The sequence below is a fragment of the Filicampus tigris genome, chromosome 18, assembly GCF_054856515.1.
Source record: "Filicampus tigris isolate MCC_2025a chromosome 18, RoL_Ftig_1.0, whole genome shotgun sequence".
Taxonomy (NCBI): domain Eukaryota; kingdom Metazoa; phylum Chordata; class Actinopteri; order Syngnathiformes; family Syngnathidae; genus Filicampus; species Filicampus tigris.
Window position 1 is genome coordinate 1,769,080 of NC_141234.1, and position 19,106 is coordinate 1,788,185.

Below are 19,106 nucleotides of genomic sequence, written 5' to 3' on the forward strand. Positions count from 1 at the left end.
ATGCACACAACTACTCAGTAATATGCACTAAAAGACGTTCTTTGTAAGCGATAAAGGATATATGCCTGTGGGTATTGTTGCAGTTTCTTTTACATATTTGCACATTACCACATAAACAAAGATAATGACATTCCAAAAAAAATCTGATTTTTGCCGATTTTTCTCTGTTGTAAAGTCAAAAAAATGCTAAAGAACAAAGTATTGTAAATCAGTCAAATGTTCTGTGTAATTCTTATCTTTATTGTTGTATAGTCGTTCAGTGAGCAAAGAAGTTATTTTATTCATTATATCGTTTTTTTTAAATTAATCGAACAAATTATCGGTTGTCAGAATTTTATTCTGCCAAATACTGGAATCGGCCTCAGCATTATTCGTTAGCCCATGTATGGCACTTTGCATTGTTTGTTAGCATTAAGCCAAGATGGCTTTTTTGTTGTTTAAGAATTGTCCACTTTCTGTCAACCGACTGCTTGTTGTTAAGCGAGTTAACTAGACTGCCACAGTGCTCTTTTCTCTGATTTTTGCTTGTAAATCAAAGCAAATAAAAAATGACCAGAGGGACGTCATCTCTTATCTCAAGGCACTACTGCCTCAGAAATAGAAATATCGTTTTTCCATCTGCAGCACTTTCTCATCTTCGTTCCCCTCCTGTGCGAGCTTTCCCAGCATGCCTTTCTCACGCTGTAATGTCACACCTGAGTATAAGGTGACGCTCCACAGCCGCGGGTCATCTTGACACCATTGTGCCGCCGGGCTCCACTTGGTCCCCTTTCACAAGCGTGCAGTATGTGCAATACGCGAGTGGCTGACGCCGGGCCGCATTGTGTGCCAGTTGACACCATATGGGGAAGGCAAGCTGCCAAATGATGGCCACTCAACTCGATAAGATGTATTGGCGCCTTATTGGCTGTCACCTGCCGAGCCACGTCAGAGGGTCGTAGGTGGCGAATGGGGCGTGGCCTGGTCCCCAGCCCTAAAACTAAATAAATGAATAAATAAAACACCTGAGGTTAGAGCTGGAAAATCCCCAGATGGAAAGTGGTTTGAGAGTGTTTCAATCAAAGTAGGGTTTCAAAATCTGGTGTCTAGCAAAGATTCCGGTTTTCAACAATGGTTAAGGTTTCAAAAATGCGTACAGTGCATATTGTACAGTCATATATAGACAAGTGCACTCACTTGACAAAAATGTGTGCTTCCCTCAATAAATTCATTCCTACTGTGCAGGGAAGCAGCTGTGTTATACTGCCCTCTAGTGTGCTGAAGTGGCATGCACAAAAACGCTTCAATTACTAATTTACTGATGAGGTCTGTCGTTTGACTAATCAATACTATGGTCAAAGATAAACAGTTTTTGGAAATCTTAACAAATGTTAAACTAACTTCTAAAACGTGTAGAATTTTATGCCATTGTTCTTGACATATTCTCGGAGCACTCTCAAAAAATTCACCTCATTCATCCCAATACCATTGTTTAACAATTAGTAACGTGTATATTGTAACGTGTATATATGTGTAAACAAACTTATTTGCGAGCGTGACCGCGGAACGAATTTAACTCGCGTGTCAAGGCTCCACTGAGCGTAGAAGAAGAGAGTCGACCAATCAGGCAACGGCTTCCGCGCATGCGCCCTCGTTCTCCTCCCTGTGGTCAGTAACAACAACAGCGAAGCGGACCACCGCCAGCTGCATCAACCCGCTCTCGTTATCCGCCAGTGTCGCCCCTTTGCCGGCAGCCGCCTCACCGTCGACGCCCCCTAACACCGACCAGTCCCACTCCGCCTGTCGGCCGGCTGGCTCCCGCTGGCTGTGAGAGGATGTTCGAGCGGAGGAGCATCTCCTCCGGCGAATGACGGCTCGTTATGGCCCAGCGAGAGCTTCAACTACCCCCGCGAAGCGAGTGAAAACGGCGGCAAGGGTGAGTTGAAGGCGGCTGTGATTTCACGTCGAAGGACTAGCGCACCGCGTTAGCATCTGGAAGCTAAGCAGCGGGTAGCAGCTACCGTCCCTTTTCCGGGTTACCTCGCGGACTTGGGAGCGCACACGGCCGGCCGATTTGGTGAACCAAGCCACGGGGCCGCGTAGAGGCAAACACCGCGGGAGAGGCGGTTCGTTGTCGGGCATATGTGCCCCACTTGATCACCACCGCCACTTTGGCGAACCCAATTCTTAGCATGTGTTGCTAAGATGTTGTTGCCAACGCGACAGCTAAATTAACTTTTTGACAACACGTCACGCATAAGAGTCCATAGCCGTTATTCGTTCGTGTTAATATGCTATAAAGCAACTCGTTTATTGCTTTTAAGTCATGTGGTCGGTTTGCAACATTCATTGTTAAAGAACGGAACACTTACAATGAGGCTCGTTGCTGATTTGATACCTTTAGGGAGGCGTTAATTGAATTAATTGATGCGTTTGTGTGGTTGTGGGACTGCACTGCATCACAAGTGTTTTAACAAGTTCCTTTTGTCATTAAAACCAATAGTTGAAAATATGTTGTCAATGATTGCCAAGCAAAACTGCACTGTGACGTATTTATGACTTCATAATAAAAGCTTAGATCAGTGTTTCCCAACTTTAATTGACATATTTTCATTAACACAGTAAGTAAAAGTCTCATGCCAACAAACAAAAGCCACTATCGGTGAATCCCGATCTCAATTTATTCACAAATGGACTTTCTCAGGCCTGTTGAGTTGAACACAAGCCTATTATTCTGTCGCATGAATGGCAACAGGTGCATACAGGTTTATTCTATCTTCTGCCACCTAGTGGAAGAGCGATTAATTTGTTTTGCCTGTCACTATACATTGGTGACATAGATGAACAAAGTTAATATGTCGTAAATAAGTTAAGTTTAAACCGTTCAAGTGAAAGTGGATCATTTCATCACAGTTGTAGATTTTTCTAGCGCCTTCCAAAGGACACAAGGATGTGGAATAACAACTGACAAGAGTAATTCAAATGTTGACTTTGTTTGGAGCTATCAGCTGGTGAGCTTGACAGAAGAGAGCAGCATAATGGATGGTTCCAGTGAAGGTTCCACTGGTAGGCGGAGCTCCTTGACAAAGCACAGTGGTAAAATTGTTAAGATGATGCAGAGAAGGATCTCGATCGCTTTTGGCAGTGGTGGAAGTTAATGGCTGATGGTCATGTGAAAAGAAATGACAGTGACGTTGGTGCTAATATTTTTTTATCTGTTAACAGCTGCAGTTGTCATGAAATTAAAAACACTGTGAAGCAAATATTTGGCTGTCAATCAAAACCCAGCACCGTGACTCGTTCTTGAGTTGAGCGTTGTTTATTCGGGGGCGACTTCTCCCCCACCTGTGGGAATCCAGCGGCATTTAAACCAGATTAAGGTTAGCCGGTCGGGTTTAACAATCCTGAGCCGGGTAATTGCGCGCCCGCTTGTCTAAGTAGCGTCGCACAGGAATTCCAGTGCTGCTTCCAGCATGTCCAGACTTCCTGCCCTTGTTTAGCACACACACACACACAAGAGTGAAGTGGACTGTAAGCAAAGCGGCCTTTTCACTGGACCCAAGATTTAAAAAAAAAAAAAAAAAAAAACTATGGAGAGACACTTTTCAAGCATGTTGGGAAAGTTCCATATGTTTACAGGAGGGGGGGGGGGGTCCTCAAGAAGAAAAGCGGGCTACATGTAGGTTGCTGCTTTATTCAAGATGGCTTACAAAAGAGGCTCTTTGTGAGAGGCCAGACAGATGGCCGTAGAGCCGACACTGTAATGATAGCCGCCACGTACGCACACACGCAGTGGGGGAGAGGTGGGCAGGGAGGCAGGAAATGAAGCACAAGGCGATGTTTAAAGATGGTGATTATGCTGCATACGTGCGACAAGAAGCCAGGGTGGGCTTTTTGTCTTTTTTTTTGTTTTTTGTTTTTTGTTTGCATCTCATCATCAAGCTGTTATTCACACACATTGGCTGCTACTTTGTGACCAAAGAGGCTACTGTTTGTCCCAAATTGGTGGATTTGTTGAAAAAAATGTTTTAATACAAAGTATCATGTTACAACATATAACAAAAATAATGACATTCAAACCCCCCCCCCCCACACACACCCCAAAAAAACAAAAGTATGCCAATTTTTGCAGATTTTTCTATTTTGTAAAGTTAAATACAGAGGAGGACGAAGTATTGTCAATCAGTCCTTTTTTTGCCTGTAATTCAACCTTTATTGTTGTGTTAAGGGACCAAAAAGTTCCTTTATTCATTTTATATATTTTTTTAAACAGGCATTTAAATGATAATCAGAATTTTACTCTGCCAAATATTAAAATCGTATCAGCCTAAAAAAAATTAATCGGCCCCTAATTTTAATATTCCAATACAAAATATTTGTATGTTTTAAAAAAACACATCTTTATGCACATATTTCCGATACAAAACATTTAGGTGTACTTATTCAAAAAAAAAAAAAATTATCCGTCTGGAAATTTAGCCGGTACAAATATTACTTTTGAAATGTAATTTAAAAAAAAATGGATAAGGGAGTGTCACACATGTTCCAATGCAAAAATAGCCGTTGTATTTAATGTAAAAAAATATATATTGTTAAAAATCTATTTGTCTTTATCTTTTGATATTTTGTTTGAAAATATTTTGTTAAATTTTGAATGAACTTTATCAATGCATGTTTTCCCAATTAAAATGGTAATTTTTCATTATAAATTGCAAAAAAAAAAAGACTTGCTAAACATTTTGAAATATTTTGTGTCAGTTTGAATATCATTTTATAAAAAATGTTAACACAAAAACATGTCGGAAACACCTGTTGCAGGCAGACAACTTGGTCCGTCTGGAAGAATCCCAACTTCCGACCAACAAACACACTCACACGCGCGCACACACTTGTGTGCATCTAGAGAGGCCACTGGATGCAAATTCAGCGGCGATATTGAGCGCGTGGTGCTTTTCATCAATGCCGGGAGAGGAATCGATGGCCTGTTAGATTTTCCTTCCCCCTCTCTCGCCTGGCCCTCTTTATAATTATGTCTTGTCTTTTTTTTTTTCTCCTGCCACTCAACAGCCCCCACCCTCCCAATCTTTGCGGTAAGATAATATGCACAGCTGATATAGATTGATGTGTTTGTCTGCCCCTGCCATCTTCCCTTTTCTCCCCGGTCCTTCCTTCTCCGGCTTCTCGCATCCATCTGTCCGTTTTCCTCATCGTCCAATCACTGACTACGCCCCTTTTTTTTTTCTCTTTTTTTCTCTCTCTCTCTCTCTCTGTCTGTCGCTTTCTCAGGGCAGGGCAGGACCGCCAAGCCATGTTGCTGTGAGTTTTGAGCTGTTCCTGAGCAGGGCAGAAGGAGGAGGAGGCGGGGAAGGAGTTTGCCACACATCCCGTCGGGGGGGCCGCCGCCATGGGCAACGCGGCCACCAAGTTCCGGAAGGCGCTGGTGGGCGGCGACGAGGCGCTGGCCTGGCAGCTGTACGAGGGCAACCCGCAGTTCAGGGACGGCCTGGACCCCAACGCCTCGTACGGCGAGCAGTACCAGCACAACACGCCGCTGCACTACGCGTGCCGCCACGCCATGACGCGGCTGCTCAGGTGAAAGGCACTTTTGCTTTTTTGGTTGATGCCGGGCCGGTGGGTAATACCAGTTCTGCGAGCCGCTCGTATTTGACTGAATGAGAATTAGCCGTTTGTCAAAGGGGCGTGTCCGTTTTGTGCACTTGTCACTGTTGCACTCGCTTCACTAGACATTACGTTAGGTCCACTTGCAACATCTCAAAGATAACTTCAGAAAAAAGTGACTTTTACCAATATTTATTTCCCATACAAAACATCAATGCAAACTGTTCTGTAATTTCAAAATAAGCATTTTTTTCAATATATTTTATTTTGATTCAAGAAACAAGTCCGTTTATCAGATGGTGTTTAGCCCGATGCACGTTGATGTCATCGTAACAGCCACCTTATTTTTTGTGGAGGTAAAAGAACAAGGCAGCGTCGATCTCATCTCACGTATTTCAGTTCTCTCCTGGAAACTAGAAAATCATATTGTGAGCGAGTCAGGCCTCATGTCAATTATCTCAGAGATGCAACGCAGAAACATCCCTGGTTGTCTTAACTGCATCTCCTCCCTCTACGTGCCATCAATCTCCATTTCTCTGCACTTCCTTCTTCCTTGCGCAGGTCCTTCCTGTTCAGCAAGGAGGGCAACCCCAACAAGCGCAACGTGCGCAACGAGACATGCCTCCACGTGTTGTGCCAGGGCCCGCTCATCCTGCTGTTGCCTGAGGGGGCGCTGTCCCCGCGCCTCGTCCGGCCTCAGCGGGACGAACAGCGACGGGCCGACTGCCTGCAGGTACAGCCAACATGAATAAAAATAAAAAAAATTGTAAACTGGCAAGGAAGGGAATTTTGAGTGTGTTTTTCGGGGCGGGGGATTGCCAGATGATCCTGAGCTGGACGGGGGCTCGACTGGAGGGGGGCCAGTACGAAAAGGCCAACGTCAACGCCACCGACAACCGCCGCAGCACCTGTCTGCACTACGCCGCCGCGTCGGGCATGAAGAGCTGCGTGGAGGTGATTGCCTTGCGTCGGTCACCAAGTTGCCCAGCGACACTTGCCCGTTAGCGCAGCGCAAAATGGGCATGACGTTGATATTGGCCGCGTCGTCCAGCTGCTGATCCGGAGCGAGGCGGACCTGTTCATCGAGGACGACGACAAGCTGACGCCGTGCGACCACGCCGAGCGCCACCACCACACCGAGCTGGCCCTCAGCCTGGAGTCGCAGATGGTTTTCTCCTGCTCGCCGGGCTCGCGGCCGTCACACTCCGATGCGGACGCGCGCGGCGAAATCAAGCTTCTGCAGCACAAAGAGGTGAGCGGGCGGACGAAGGTCGAAGCAACCGTTGAACGGGTCTCAGCTACGCTACCTGAGATGACGACTAGACGGGAAGAGAAGCGGTGTGTAATGTGTAGCCAAGACATTTCCCTTTGTTTTTTTTGTTGTAAATGTCATCTATTTTTCTAGTGTGCACACAATATATTTTGTGTGTGTGTGTGCTGTTAATAAATGATCTCGTAGCCTTACGAGGGCCTGAAGCTGCAAGACCTTCGCCGGCTGAAGGACATGCTGATCGTGGAGACGGCCGACATGTTGCAAGCACCCCTCTTCACTGCCGAGGCCTTGCTGAGAGCGCACGGTACGCTGGGCACCTCGCCTCTCGCCAGCCGATGTGAGCGAGCGCGCGCGCTCAACTGTCTCCCGTCTCCAGACTGGGACCGGGAGAAGCTGCTGGAGGCCTGGATGTCGGACGCCGAGGGCTGCTGCCAGCGCTCGGGCGTGGCCATGCCCACGCCGCCGCCCAGCGGGTGCAACGCTTGGGACACGCTGCCCTCGCCGCGCACACCCCGCACGCCGCACTCGCCCGTCACGCTCACCTTCACCTCGCCCACGGACAGCTGCCTCACGCCCGCCGACGAGGGCCTGGCCACGGTGAGACGCCATGCAAAAAATGAGAATCCTTTCACAATAAATAACTAACGGAAACTACATTTTACATTTATCACAATAATTATAGTTTATGTCCTTGGTTTGGTTGTAGAGTAATTTTATCTATGAGCCTTTGATGTTTATTTTTAATACATTTATTTTGGTATTACTGTATGGCCTTAAAGAAGAAAAAGTATTGCACTCTTGTTTGGGAGTTGTAGTTTCTACTTCACTGTATTGCACAATATTTTGTGACTTTTTTTTCATGTTGCACTCCAAAAATACACCATATAAAAAAAAAAAAAAACTAAAACTAATAAAAACAAAATGAAACTGGATCCTTTTCAAGAAAAATAAAATCTAACAAATCCGCTACAACAACTAATTAGAACTAACTGAATTAAAATGTAAAAAAAAAGTCATAATGCAATCAAAACCATGACGAAACATCCCAAACTACTGTAATGGTTGGACCGCCACAAGTGATGTCAGACGCCAACAAACGTCCAAACTGTTCCCTGTGCGCGCAGTGTGGCATCTGCCTGTGCTCCATCTCCGTCTTCGAGGACCCCGTGGACATGTCCTGCGGCCACGAGTTCTGCCGAGCCTGCTGGGAGGGGTTTGTTTCAACTGGACGCCGGCATCTGTCAAGCTGACGTCGCCGCGTTCTAACTTTGCCCTGCCGTTTTGCCTCAGGTTCCTGAATGTAAAGATCCAGGAGGGTGACGCGCACAACATCTTCTGCCCCGCCTACGAGTGCTACCAGCTGGTGCCCGTGCACGTCATCGAGAGCGTGGTCTCCCGGGAGATGGACCAGCGCTACCTGCAGTTTGACATCAAGGTGCCACGGCTGACATTGCAAGGCCTTATTTCTATCGGTTGATTGGACAGATTTGATGCGAATGATCATTTTAGTTCCAGACGCTCCCAGTGAAAGTGTGAAATAGAGAAGCATGCGATACAGGAAAAGAGAAAAAGTTGCTGGTTTGCACTTGCCGTTCCTTTTAAGACGCGCGTGACTGCCAACTACAGGACTGGAGTGCAACTGCATTTCCCTTCGGACTCAGGCCGACGTATTTTGGACTGTTTTGTTTCCTTTTTGCACTCTCAACCTTCTTCCTGGACTGCAGGCCTTCGTGGAGAATAATCCGGCCATCCGCTGGTGCCCGGCGGCACGCTGTGAGCGGGCGGTGCGGCTCACCCGGCCGGGCCCGGGCGAGAGCGACCCGCACGGCTTCCCGCTGCTGCCGTCCCCGGCCGTCGACTGCGGCAAGGGCCACCTCTTCTGCTGGTAAACCGCCTTCCCGTTTCAACCGCCACGTTTGATGTCAAGACGAGCCCCGCGCACTCGTCTGGCGCCGTTTTGCTCCTCAATTGATGCGCTCGTTGCCCAGGGAGTGCCTCGGCGAGGCCCACGAGCCGTGCGACTGCCACATGTGGAGGAAATGGCTCCAGAAAGTCACCGAGATGAAGCCTGAGGAGCGTAAGTCTCGTCGGAGACGCGCGGCCTAGTGTGCGGGTTTGAGATGGTTGACGTGCGCGCGCGTGTTCCGTTGGCAGTGGCAGGTGTGAGCGAGGCTTACGAGGATGCCGCAAACTGCCTGTGGCTGCTGTCCAACTCCAAGCCCTGTGCCAACTGCAAGTCCCCCATTCAGAAGAACGAGGGCTGCAACCACATGCAGTGTGCCAAGGTGGGATTGTGTGAAGAAATGCAGCACGGGCACACTTTTTTTTTTTTTTTAATGTTGCGATGACACTCTTCCAGTGCAAGTACGACTTCTGCTGGATATGCCTGGAGGAGTGGAAGAAGCACAGCTCATCGACGGGCGGCTACTACCGCTGCACGCGCTATGAGGTCATCCAGCAGCTGGAGGAGCAGTCGAAAGAGATGACTGTCGAGGTGCAAACACAAGCTCACTTCCTCTCGAGGGAAGAAAGTCATAGAAGACTTTTTTTATTCTCGGAAAATTACTATTTCCTGTGGAAAAACTATGAATGTCTGGAAAATATACTCTTTTTTAATCTTGTGACATTACAACTGTGTTTTGTCTAAAAAAAAATAAATATATGACTTACTGTTAAATTACAACTTTTTTCTATGGACTAAAATAAAATTGTAATCTCATACTATTCTGACTTTTTGCAAAAAACAAATTGACATATGCAATTTCTATGACTTCATTTTGTCTGAACAGAAAGTATATATTGCATATTTGAAAAAAGATTGGTGTTTTTTTGTTTTTCTCACAAATTCATTTACTTTAAAAAAACATTCTTAATTTATGATTTTTTTTTTTAAGTATGACATTGAAAATTGAGTACGAATATTAATGTTTTCATTCTATCATACAATCTTTCAAAATGAATAAAAATAAAATCACAAATAGATCTTGTAATATTGTGCCGTTTTTAAAAATGTTTGTTCGTAGGCAGAGAAGAAGCACAAAAGCTTTCAAGAGCTGGACCGCTTCATGCACTACTACACCCGATTCAAGAACCACGAGCACAGTTACAAGGTGCCAACACGCACGCACACACACACACACACCCACACACACACACACACACACAGCTGTATTAAGCATGGGGAAAAACCAAACTTGTACTGCTGTAGCTAATATTTTAACACAAAATGTCTTCCAGTGTCACTTCCTCTGAGTGTTGTTGTCGTCATGCTTTGTCCCCTTTTGAATGTTTGTTTTTTCCCCCCCTTCTTATTGTTTGTAAGCTGGAGCAGAAACTGCTGAAGACGGCCAAGGAGAAGATGGAGCAGCTGAGCAGAGCCTTCATTAGCCGTGAGTGGCTTCCACTTGCAGCACAAAGTTGTTTGCCCAATACGATAAAGTGAACAACCTTGGAAAGCGTGCTCTCGCTTATCGCTTATGTTCTGGGGCTGCTTTCGCTCCATCCGGCGCCAACGCAAATCTTGAGGCCCTCTTGATTTGTGTGCGTCTGCACCAGGTGAGGGCGCCCCGCCCGACACGCGCTTCATCGAGGACGGCGTGAGCGAGCTGCTGAAGACTCGGCGCGTGCTCAAGTGCTCTTACCCGTACGGCTTCTTCCTGCAGCAGGGCAGCACGCAGAAGGAGATCTTTGAGCTCATGCAGGTACTCCACGCTAAGAGCAAAAAGTCACCAGTCGCTTTTGAATTCATGAATTGGAACACATAATGCTCTTTGTTTATTCTTTCTCAAATGTTTGTAATTTGTTTGATTTGTATTTTTGTGTCGCAGTTGTTTTGCTCTCCCCCCAAAAATTGACCAAATAAGGGCTGACTTGAGCCATTTTTTTTTCCTCTGGTGTAAAGTCAAACGAATACTGAATGACGAAGTGTTGACAAGTGACAGGTTAACCCCCCCCCCGTCCCCGTTGTGCGTCTCTCTTGCGTCCAGACGGATTTGGAGATGGTGGTGGAGGACCTGGCGCAGAAGGTGAACCGCTCCTACCTGAGGACGCCGTGCCACAAGATCGTCAGCGCCGCCCGCCTGGTCCAGCAGAAGCGGCAGGAGTTCTTGGCGTCGGTGGCCCGCGGCGTGGCGCCCAACGACTCGCCCGAGCCCCCGCGCAGGAGGTGAGGGGGGAGAAAAAAAAGAAAAAAAAAGCAGCAAAACAGATCATTCACGGCCACTATGATGAAGTGGCGCTTATGTTTTGTTTCAGCTACGCTGGAGGATCGTGGGATTGGGAGTACTTGGGCTTTGCCTCTCCTGAGGTAAAGCGATGGGAGTTGGACTCCATTTGTAGCACGGTTGGGTAGTGGTTGGCACTGATGACTCGCAGTGGAGGGGTTCAGCTCAAGTTCTGTCTGGTTGTTTGTCCATATGGCGACCAGTCCAGGATGATGTTTGAGTCCTCTCGCAGTACGTTTTGGCAGGCCTCATGCTGAATGATGGTCATGCTTGTGTGTGTCCTAGATGGGGAGTCGACACTCTGTGCTGGGAGCAGGAGACCAAAGAGACCGAGCATCACAGGTAGGTGTCCCTTTTTTTTAATTTTTTTTATTTTAAGCATTGGACTTATGGCTGCTTCGGTGCTTGTCAGGATTTTGCTGACATTCAGTATCGCCGGCGGCACCGAGCGCGGCGCAGGGGAGATATGCTGAATCTGCACAATCTGCGAAGCAGTAGCAACACGCCCGAGAGCAGCAGGAGGAGCGACAGCACAGGTCCAACATTTGCTGCACTCGCGCGCGCGCGCACACACACACACACACACACACACACGCGTGCACACGCAATCCTCAACTCGTCTGCCAGAGTGGTTTGAGGATGATCCTGTTTCACTGCAGGCCTGTAGGTGGCAGAAATGTGGGTGCACAGCAGGCTTTGTTTCACCAGAGCTACCATCTGCTGATTTTTTTTTTTTTTTCTTTATATATCTTCCTTCTTCAAGATGACTAAAACTCTTTATTTTTTTCCATGAAAAATCAGACCATAATGTCACATTCATTTGACTGTTTTTCACAAAATGTAATGTATTTTATTACAGATTTGTTATGATAAGAAATTGACCTAATAAATTTATGATTGTTTTTTTTTTCTCGGAAAAAAAGTACAGCTTTTACCCCAAATTATTAAAATCTTGTAATATGATTTTTTGGGCCCAAAAATGCTTTATTCTGGTAATATTACTCCTTTAAAAAAAATAAATCGATCTCAAAAATGTTTGAATCTCGCAATCCACCTTTTTCTTAGAAAAAAATCCACCTTCAATCTTGCAGTATTAAGACCATGGCTGAGGACAGCTCATTTGCATGAGACAGCTCCGCCTCTTCGAAACAGGCTCATGTGTGTGCGCCATACTTTTCATTCGCTTCGATGTGTTGTTGTTTTTTCATTCTTTCAGAGGGCCCCGAGAGGAGCGAGGGCCGTCGTCGAGCGCTGGGCTCCCTGGACGAGGACGACCCCAACATCCTGCTGGCCATCCAGCTGTCCCTTCAGGAGTCTCGGCGAGAGCGAGGCCCTGAGGGCGGCCCCGAGCCGGAGCGCAGGCCACAGGGTCTCCCCGGGGGTCCCGCGGGGGACCCCGGAGACGTCCCCCCGGGGGCGACGAGGAGCTCGCTGTCTCTCCCCGACCCTCCGCGCCCTCCCCACAGGACAGACTCCTCGTGTTGTTCTTCTGCGCCGTCCGCCACCTTGCCCCTCCCTCCTCCACCTCCCCCGCTCAGCGCCGAGCTGCTGAAGCTGGGGGACAGCCTTATGAAACTCGGGAACCCGGCGCCTACCGACTCGGACCCTCAGAGTCACTGCCGCGCAAGCACACGTCCGGCCGAGGCCGAACACACTGCCCGCGAGAGTCCGTCCGACTACGCGCTCCGACGCCCCCCCGCCCAGTTGTGCCTGCCGTCTCCGGAGCTTGAGCCCGAGCTGCTGCTGCTGTCGCCCGTCATCCCGCCGGGGGGGCCTTTCACCCCCAGCGACCCGCAGAGCCTGGAGACCCTGGACCCCGCCGCCAGCGCCCAGCTGCTGGACAACATCATGGCCTGGTTCAACCACAACATCACGCCGCAGAACAACCCTCAGAGCCTGGCCCTCATCCCCTCGCCGCCCACCACCGAGAGCGACTCGTCCCCGGACGCGCTCACCGAGGCGGCCCCGGAGACATTCGCCGCCCCGCCCGCCGCCGCCGCCGCCGCCGCCGTCACCTGGCTGCCCCCGGAGGGCCAGCCGGACCCAGCGCACTCCTGCCCCAGCAGGCCCAGCACGCTGGAGTTGGACAACAGAGCGACCGAGGAGGACGAAGACGACGAAGGTGGCGGAGGAGCAGCGGACGCGTCGCCTCACGGGGACGCCCCCACAGACTTGGACCTGGTCCTCCAGCTGGAGGAGGACCAGTCCCCGGTGGAGTGGGAGGAGAAAGTCCACTTGGTGTGAGGTAAAAGAAGAGAGCTGCTGTTTACTGTGTGTATTATTCTGACGATTTTTATTATTATCCAGTCAAACCTCGGTTCACAAGATTTTCAACTCATTTTTGCTTCGGTTCACCAACGGTAACATCATGCGTTCCATGCGTCGCCTATCTCACCTGCAGTTTTTTTGTTGTTGTTCTTTTTGTGTTTGTTGTGTTCCATTAGCCCTCATTCTGGCAATCCCCAAAAGTGAAAAGAGCAAGTGATAATGAGAGTGCTCTTCAAAGGGAGGAAATAATAGCTGAAAGTGACAATGGTGTTTGTTTTCCTGATCTTGCTATGCGGTTTGAGTTGGCAAAATCTTCATAGTAAAGTGTGTTTATTTCCTTTTAACAAAACTCATGAAAGCAAGATAAATGTAATGTTGCTCGAGGGCTGGAACAGATTAATTTTTTTCGGAGTTGATGAACCGAGGTTTGACTAATCATTCTAATGATGTATCCAACGAGGACGTGAAGCCCCCGCAGCAAAGATGTCATGGGCGTTTCTTTTTTCCATTTCATTTTTTTTTTTTTAATTTTGTGTTTAAAAAATGTAAACAAATCATGGCAAAGCTTACATAGATGGTCACACATAAATGCTGCATATTTTCTTTTAATTTATTCCCATTTGTCACTTGTCCACATATAATCAGGTATTTATTTTCAAATATATTTTTTTTTAATCTGGAAGTATTTTTCTGGAACCGTATTTATTTTACTTCTTTTGTTTTTTTAATTATAGCAAAAAATATTTCCACTGTTATTGATATACATAATAGTTCCTTTTATAGTGAGTGATACATGGCGGCATCCATTTTGGTTTACGTTACCCTCTGTGGTGTCCATTTTGTTTCACCTAATACGGTTCCTTACCTTGTGAAGGCCCACATACTGTACATCCAGGAAACTTCTTGTAAGTCTTTAGCCATACACAAAGTCAAAAGCCATTCAAGGAAAGGCACAATTAAGAAATAACAAACTGCTGTGTCAAATAACTACAATTCCTATCTATGTCCAAACAAAAAAACATTTAAACCATTTGGTTAAATATCCCAAATTCCTGGATGTTTTTTTTATACCTTGAAAATTGAAGAAACCCGATGAAAGCTATTTTGGGAAAAGAGCAAAAAACCAATTCGTAATAGCAAAACTGAGCTTGTGGTAGCTGTGAAAAAACAGCAGCCCATTATCCCGTGTAAGGAAAAATCAAATGTAGAGAAATTTTAAAAATAATTTTTAAAATCTTTGTAAGACTGTTTTCGAACATTTTTATTCATGCTACCAAATACGGTTTTATTTGCCTTACAAAAAATAAAAAAATCTCCATCCACGTGTACAGTGCATGCCAAAGCAACAGGTGGCGCTGTAAAATCTTTAATCTCCTTCTTAGCCAATAAGAAACCTGAAGAAAGCCATTTGTGGAAAAGACAATAACCATAAATCTTAGAATGGTATACGTTACACTGACAAAAATAAAACATTTTCTAATCTATAATGAAATACTAAAAAGAGTTTCTAAAATGTGAAGTTCCAAAAGTTGTTTTATTTCCCCCCAATTATTTTTGATATTTTGTGCCAGTGTGGCGTCCGCTTTTGAGTAACGTCACCAAATAAATTTCCTCACCTTCTAAAGATGAACAAAATTTTTAATCTCCATCTATGTAAACTGTGTATGCCAAAGCAACGGGTGGCGCTGTCGCTCCTGTAATCTGAGTTTTTGTTTTACTTTCAAGAAAAGGCACAAAAACATCTAACTTTTTGGGGAACGTAAACAATTTGCAAAAGTTGTTTGAAAGGTTCTGTTTTGTTTTGTTGAATATCTGTGTTTGTGTGGATATGCCCTCAAAAGTGTTCAGTGGCGTTTCGGTGCTTCAATCCAAACAAACAGCCAATGCTTTTTTTTTTTTTTTTTTTTTAATCCGGGCCCAAACAAAGGGATTGGGGGGAAAACACAATCCTGCTGTAGCCTTCGGAGCTAGCGTTAGCGTTAGTTAGCGTACTGTACAATCAAGAGGGCCTCATTTTGATACTGGACCTTTGAGCACACTGTGCCTGCAGGAGACAAACCACACCCTCTGATTTTATTTTGTATTTTTGTTTGCCAACAGATACACTAGTTAGAAATATCACAATTACAACGAGGGCAGCCATTTACTCTGCCTTTTTTTTTTTTTTTTTTTTTGTGGAGTTTAGAATCCATTTCCTAAGTGCCATCCATCTTCAGCTACACAGTTGCCATTAGTGGAGTATTTTGATTGTAGCAAAAAAAAAAAAATACGCAGATGTCAGTGTTGCTATACACCACAAGATTCTGGAAAAATGTCACTGCTTTTAGGTAGGCACCATAAAAGAAAAAAAAAGTCATTTTTACTTTTGCCCCTGTACTGAAATGATGTGCAGTGTGACATACTTCTGTCTGTGTGCCTTTTCTATATTCTTCAATCATGCTTTTATTTGAAGGTATTGTGTGTGTTTTTTTTTTCTTTTTCAATCAAAATTTGACTTTCCAGATTGCAGTGGGGCCATGTTAAATTACTCCACGGGCAGAGTTGTACACCAGGGACCAATCATGTAGCCTCAAAATGTTTTGACGTCAAAATACGATTCAGTGCTTTGATTTCTTCTTAATCAAGTAAGGAAATCTTGGGATTACGATGTGAAAATCAATCAGAAATGTTGGCGTTAATTTCTGTCAACATTTTGTACAGTGGCGGCAACGCCCTCTAGTGACTGTTTTCTGTCTGTTAAGGTTAGGTTAACATTTCATGCCGCCCTTTTTTTTAGGAAGTGTGACACTCACTTGGTTATTTATGATGATTGGCATTTGGTGACGGTTTTATTGTGAAACCTCAAAAGAATAACAGGAAACGGCATTTCACGCTCATCTATGATACTTGATACATTCCCACTCGCATCCATAAGAGTAATTATTCAATGTGTGGCTATAAAAAAGTGTCAACTGAAGTGTGTCAGTGCAAATTTTACGCTCAATTAAAAAGAAAAAAAATGCTCCGAAATGCTTGAGTGATTTGTGGTTTAAAGGAACGACATATTTTCTGTGTGTGTTTTGGAGTTCACAATAAAAGCATTTTGTGGCATATATGGACACATTGTCGAACACACAAAAAAAAACCTGATGGGTCGAGTTATTGTTTAAAAAAAAATGTTACCTCCAAATTTTGAAAGACCAACATTTGAAGTGTAGAACACTCACAGCTACATCAGAAATCACCTGAGAACTTACGACTTAAGTTGTTTGTGAAAATGGTCTGCTATATTATATTTATATTTTTGCGGCCTCTCTACACCATGCCTTAAGCGTGAAACACATTGACTACTGGCCCCATAAAAAATATTGGACCGACCGGGGGAAATAATGAAATACATAAAACTGCATTCACTGAAGTGTAGTGCACCGCCTTGCCTGTTAGTGGCACTGTGGCCACGGGAACCTCTTTTGGGCGCCCTTAAGTGACGTCACATCTGCGTTACTAGAACGTAGGTTTACCATTTGTGGCCTTTAGGTTTGATCCAAATCAAGCGCCGTAATTTTTTTGGGCACCACTAACTTCGTTGTAGAAATTGTCGCGACACCATGAAACTAGTCAGGTAAGACCCTTTCAAACGCATCCGTGTGTCCGATAAGGTGTTATTCGGTTCGAGGAACGTGCAGTAGACGCCGGATGGAGTTAGATGGAGTCGGGGAGAGGATTGTGTCGAGAGCCAGCTAGGCGGGAAGCGGCAGTTCGAATGAATGGTGACCGTCAAATCTAGTCAGGAAAGTCCACAAAACCCTTGGCGTGCTCGTGGATACGCTTCGTTAATTGAATGGAATCAAGCAAATGTGCAATGTATAAACTATTAACCAAAACGATTGCATAACGGTGAAACGCTCTCCTGCCTTCTTAGCCTTCAAAGAGAAGTTAGCTTAGCATCTAGCAACATTGTAGTCCAAGTCAAATTCGTTTGAAAGCTACATAGCTTGACTTTATATTCTGTTGAATATTCCAGCCAGAGTCTGCTTTCTCATAAGGTGGCGTTTGTGTCTTAGTTATGCTTCAAAGTGGTTAAAGTTAGCCTACAGGTTAACAATAGATGGCTGGTTAAAAGTGGTTTTTTTTTGTATTGTTTGATTGACTCCCACCACTCACGCAGATTTTTGATGAAACTGAGCCACGAGACGGTTACCATCGAGTTGAAGAACGGTACCCAGGTCCATGGAACCATCACAGGTAAAGTTAACCATCAGACCAAAGTACATAAAATCTACTCATAAGGATGAGTGATAGGTCGTATACCATTTTATTTATTTTTTAAATCAGGACCACGTTTTTTTAAACAACATCCATCCATAGTGGGAAGCGTGCCAATGCATTAAACTAACAATATGGATGTGAATGTAGAGGAGCTAGTTGGTTACTTTTGACCCATCTAGCAATAATCTGTTTTTAAGCATCTTTTAAGAATTGGAAAACATGAGCAGAATTGTTGTATTTTTTTTTTTTTCTGAAGGAACTGGATGGAGACCAAACTCAGATTTACTGGCATGTTATGGTTGAAAAATGTTGGGGACGTTTGACTTTTAAATGTGAGCTTCTGAGCTGCAAATATTAATGCCATATCATACAGTCATAATGAGTGATGTATGCGGCTCTGTCACTATTGATTATGTTAATAATTGGACACAAATGTATTTTGGTGGAAAGCCTCGCTGTCTGTTCTTTGATACAAGTCTGCGCGGTGTGTGCGCAGGTGTGGACGTGAGCATGAACACGCACCTGAAGGCGGTGAAGATGACGCTGAAGAACCGCGAGCCGGCCCAGCTGGAGTCGCTGAGCATCCGCGGCAACAACATCCGCTACTTCATCTTGCCCGACAGCCTGCCGCTCGACACGCTGCTTGTTGACATCGAGCCCAAGATCAAGTCCAAGAAGAGAGAAGCCGGTAAGTGGCGCTGGCGCCCCAGCCAGTATGTGCAAGTTACTCAAATAGGAAGCGTTGATTTTCTTTTTTTTTTTTCCCCCTTCTTACACCTACCAAAATGTGAGGACTAATGCAACACTTATCCCAGCCTTCACAATTTGTAATAATGTGAATGCTTCTCGAAATAGTAGAATGGGTCTGTTACCATAAGTTTAGTGTTAAAATTGTAATGTCATTTGAATCACTTTCTTTCCCCCAAAATGGGAATATTTACTATTTGTTTGAATACGAAAGTTTCCTTTGTTTTGCACATTTAAGAGGGTCTCCTACATAGAGCAGTTGAGTATTATCTCTGCGCACCCAAAAGCATGCAGGCGCAGCCATAGAAAAGAGATGGGCCTCGTTTAACCAGCTCGCTAAAGTTTGAAAGGAGTGTTATCACTGTTTGTGCAGTGGCTGGACGAGGCCGCGGCAGAGGACGTGGACGCGGACGAGGCCGGGGACGAGGCCGGGGGGGTCCCAGAAGATGATCGCCTCGCCGCCGCCCGCAGCCCCCAAACTGCTCGTCACCTGCTCTTCACTGTTTTTGTACAGGATGCTTCCTTTTCTGAGTTTTTTTTTTTTTTTTTCCCCTCCTTAATTTGTACATTAAAATGTTCCTTGATAAGAAGTTCTTGATTTTCCTCTGGTGATGCTTCAATTCAACTCTGGTCACTTGTTATCCCCCCCGCCCGCCCCCTTTACAGTTGATAATTTCATACCAAATGATTACGAATGATAAAACAACAGTTAAAATGAGCTTTTAAGTGTTTTTTTTTTTTTAATGTGA

At 45.4% G+C, this 19,106-nt stretch overlaps 2 protein-coding genes across 4 annotated transcripts; both read left to right on the plus strand.

Annotated features, from left to right (window-relative positions):
• Window positions 1-1,626: 1,626 nt before the first annotated feature.
• On the plus strand, window positions 1,627-16,371 carry LOC147131893 (ankyrin repeat and IBR domain-containing protein 1-like). Of its 2 annotated transcripts, XM_086013722.1 has the most exons (21): window positions 1,630-1,915; window positions 5,266-5,571; window positions 6,160-6,331; window positions 6,421-6,552; window positions 6,650-6,850; window positions 7,058-7,175; window positions 7,248-7,468; window positions 7,996-8,084; window positions 8,162-8,306; window positions 8,596-8,756; window positions 8,860-8,948; window positions 9,026-9,156; window positions 9,231-9,365; window positions 9,895-9,981; window positions 10,194-10,260; window positions 10,427-10,572; window positions 10,858-11,036; window positions 11,126-11,177; window positions 11,380-11,436; window positions 11,507-11,630; window positions 12,311-16,371. In XM_086013722.1, exons 2-21 carry the CDS (start codon window positions 5,384-5,386, stop codon window positions 13,336-13,338), a joined length of 3,522 nt encoding a protein of 1,173 aa, XP_085869848.1. In that variant the 5' UTR covers window positions 1,630-1,915; window positions 5,266-5,383; the 3' UTR covers window positions 13,339-16,371. The 2 variants fall into 2 exon arrangements, with proteins under 2 accessions (XP_085869847.1, XP_085869848.1); XM_086013721.1 differs by having other exon boundaries at window positions 1,627-1,915; window positions 7,058-7,468.
• Window positions 16,372-16,796: 425 nt separating this feature from the next.
• On the plus strand, window positions 16,797-19,075 carry snrpd1 (small nuclear ribonucleoprotein D1 polypeptide). Of its 2 annotated transcripts, none has more exons than XM_086015340.1 (4): window positions 16,797-16,963; window positions 17,510-17,586; window positions 18,107-18,298; window positions 18,731-19,075. In XM_086015340.1, the coding sequence occupies exons 1-4, from the start codon at window positions 16,950-16,952 to the stop codon at window positions 18,805-18,807; spliced, it is 360 nt and encodes a 119-aa protein (XP_085871466.1). In that variant the 5' UTR covers window positions 16,797-16,949; the 3' UTR covers window positions 18,808-19,075. The 2 variants fall into 2 exon arrangements, with proteins under 2 accessions (XP_085871466.1, XP_085871467.1); XM_086015341.1 differs by lacking the exon at window positions 16,797-16,963 and adding an exon at window positions 16,968-17,111.
• The last annotated feature ends 31 nt before the right edge of the window (window positions 19,076-19,106 follow it).

Excerpts from the sequence above, each read along its gene's own strand:
- LOC147131893 (XM_086013721.1), top strand. The coding sequence starts at position 5,384 with ATGGGCAACGCGGCCACCAAGTTCCGGAAGGCGCTGGTGGGCGGCGAC. Across the intron at positions 8,307-8,595 it reads ACCTGCAGTTTGACATCAAG|GCCTTCGTGGAGAATAATCC; the intron begins GTGCCACGGCTG and ends CCTGGACTGCAG. Across the intron at positions 11,631-12,310 it reads CAGGAGGAGCGACAGCACAG|AGGGCCCCGAGAGGAGCGAG; the intron begins GTCCAACATTTG and ends TCATTCTTTCAG.
- snrpd1 (XM_086015340.1), top strand. Across the intron at positions 17,587-18,106 it reads GGTCCATGGAACCATCACAG|GTGTGGACGTGAGCATGAAC; the intron begins GTAAAGTTAACC and ends GTGTGTGCGCAG. Across the intron at positions 18,299-18,730 it reads GTCCAAGAAGAGAGAAGCCG|TGGCTGGACGAGGCCGCGGC; the intron begins GTAAGTGGCGCT and ends CTGTTTGTGCAG.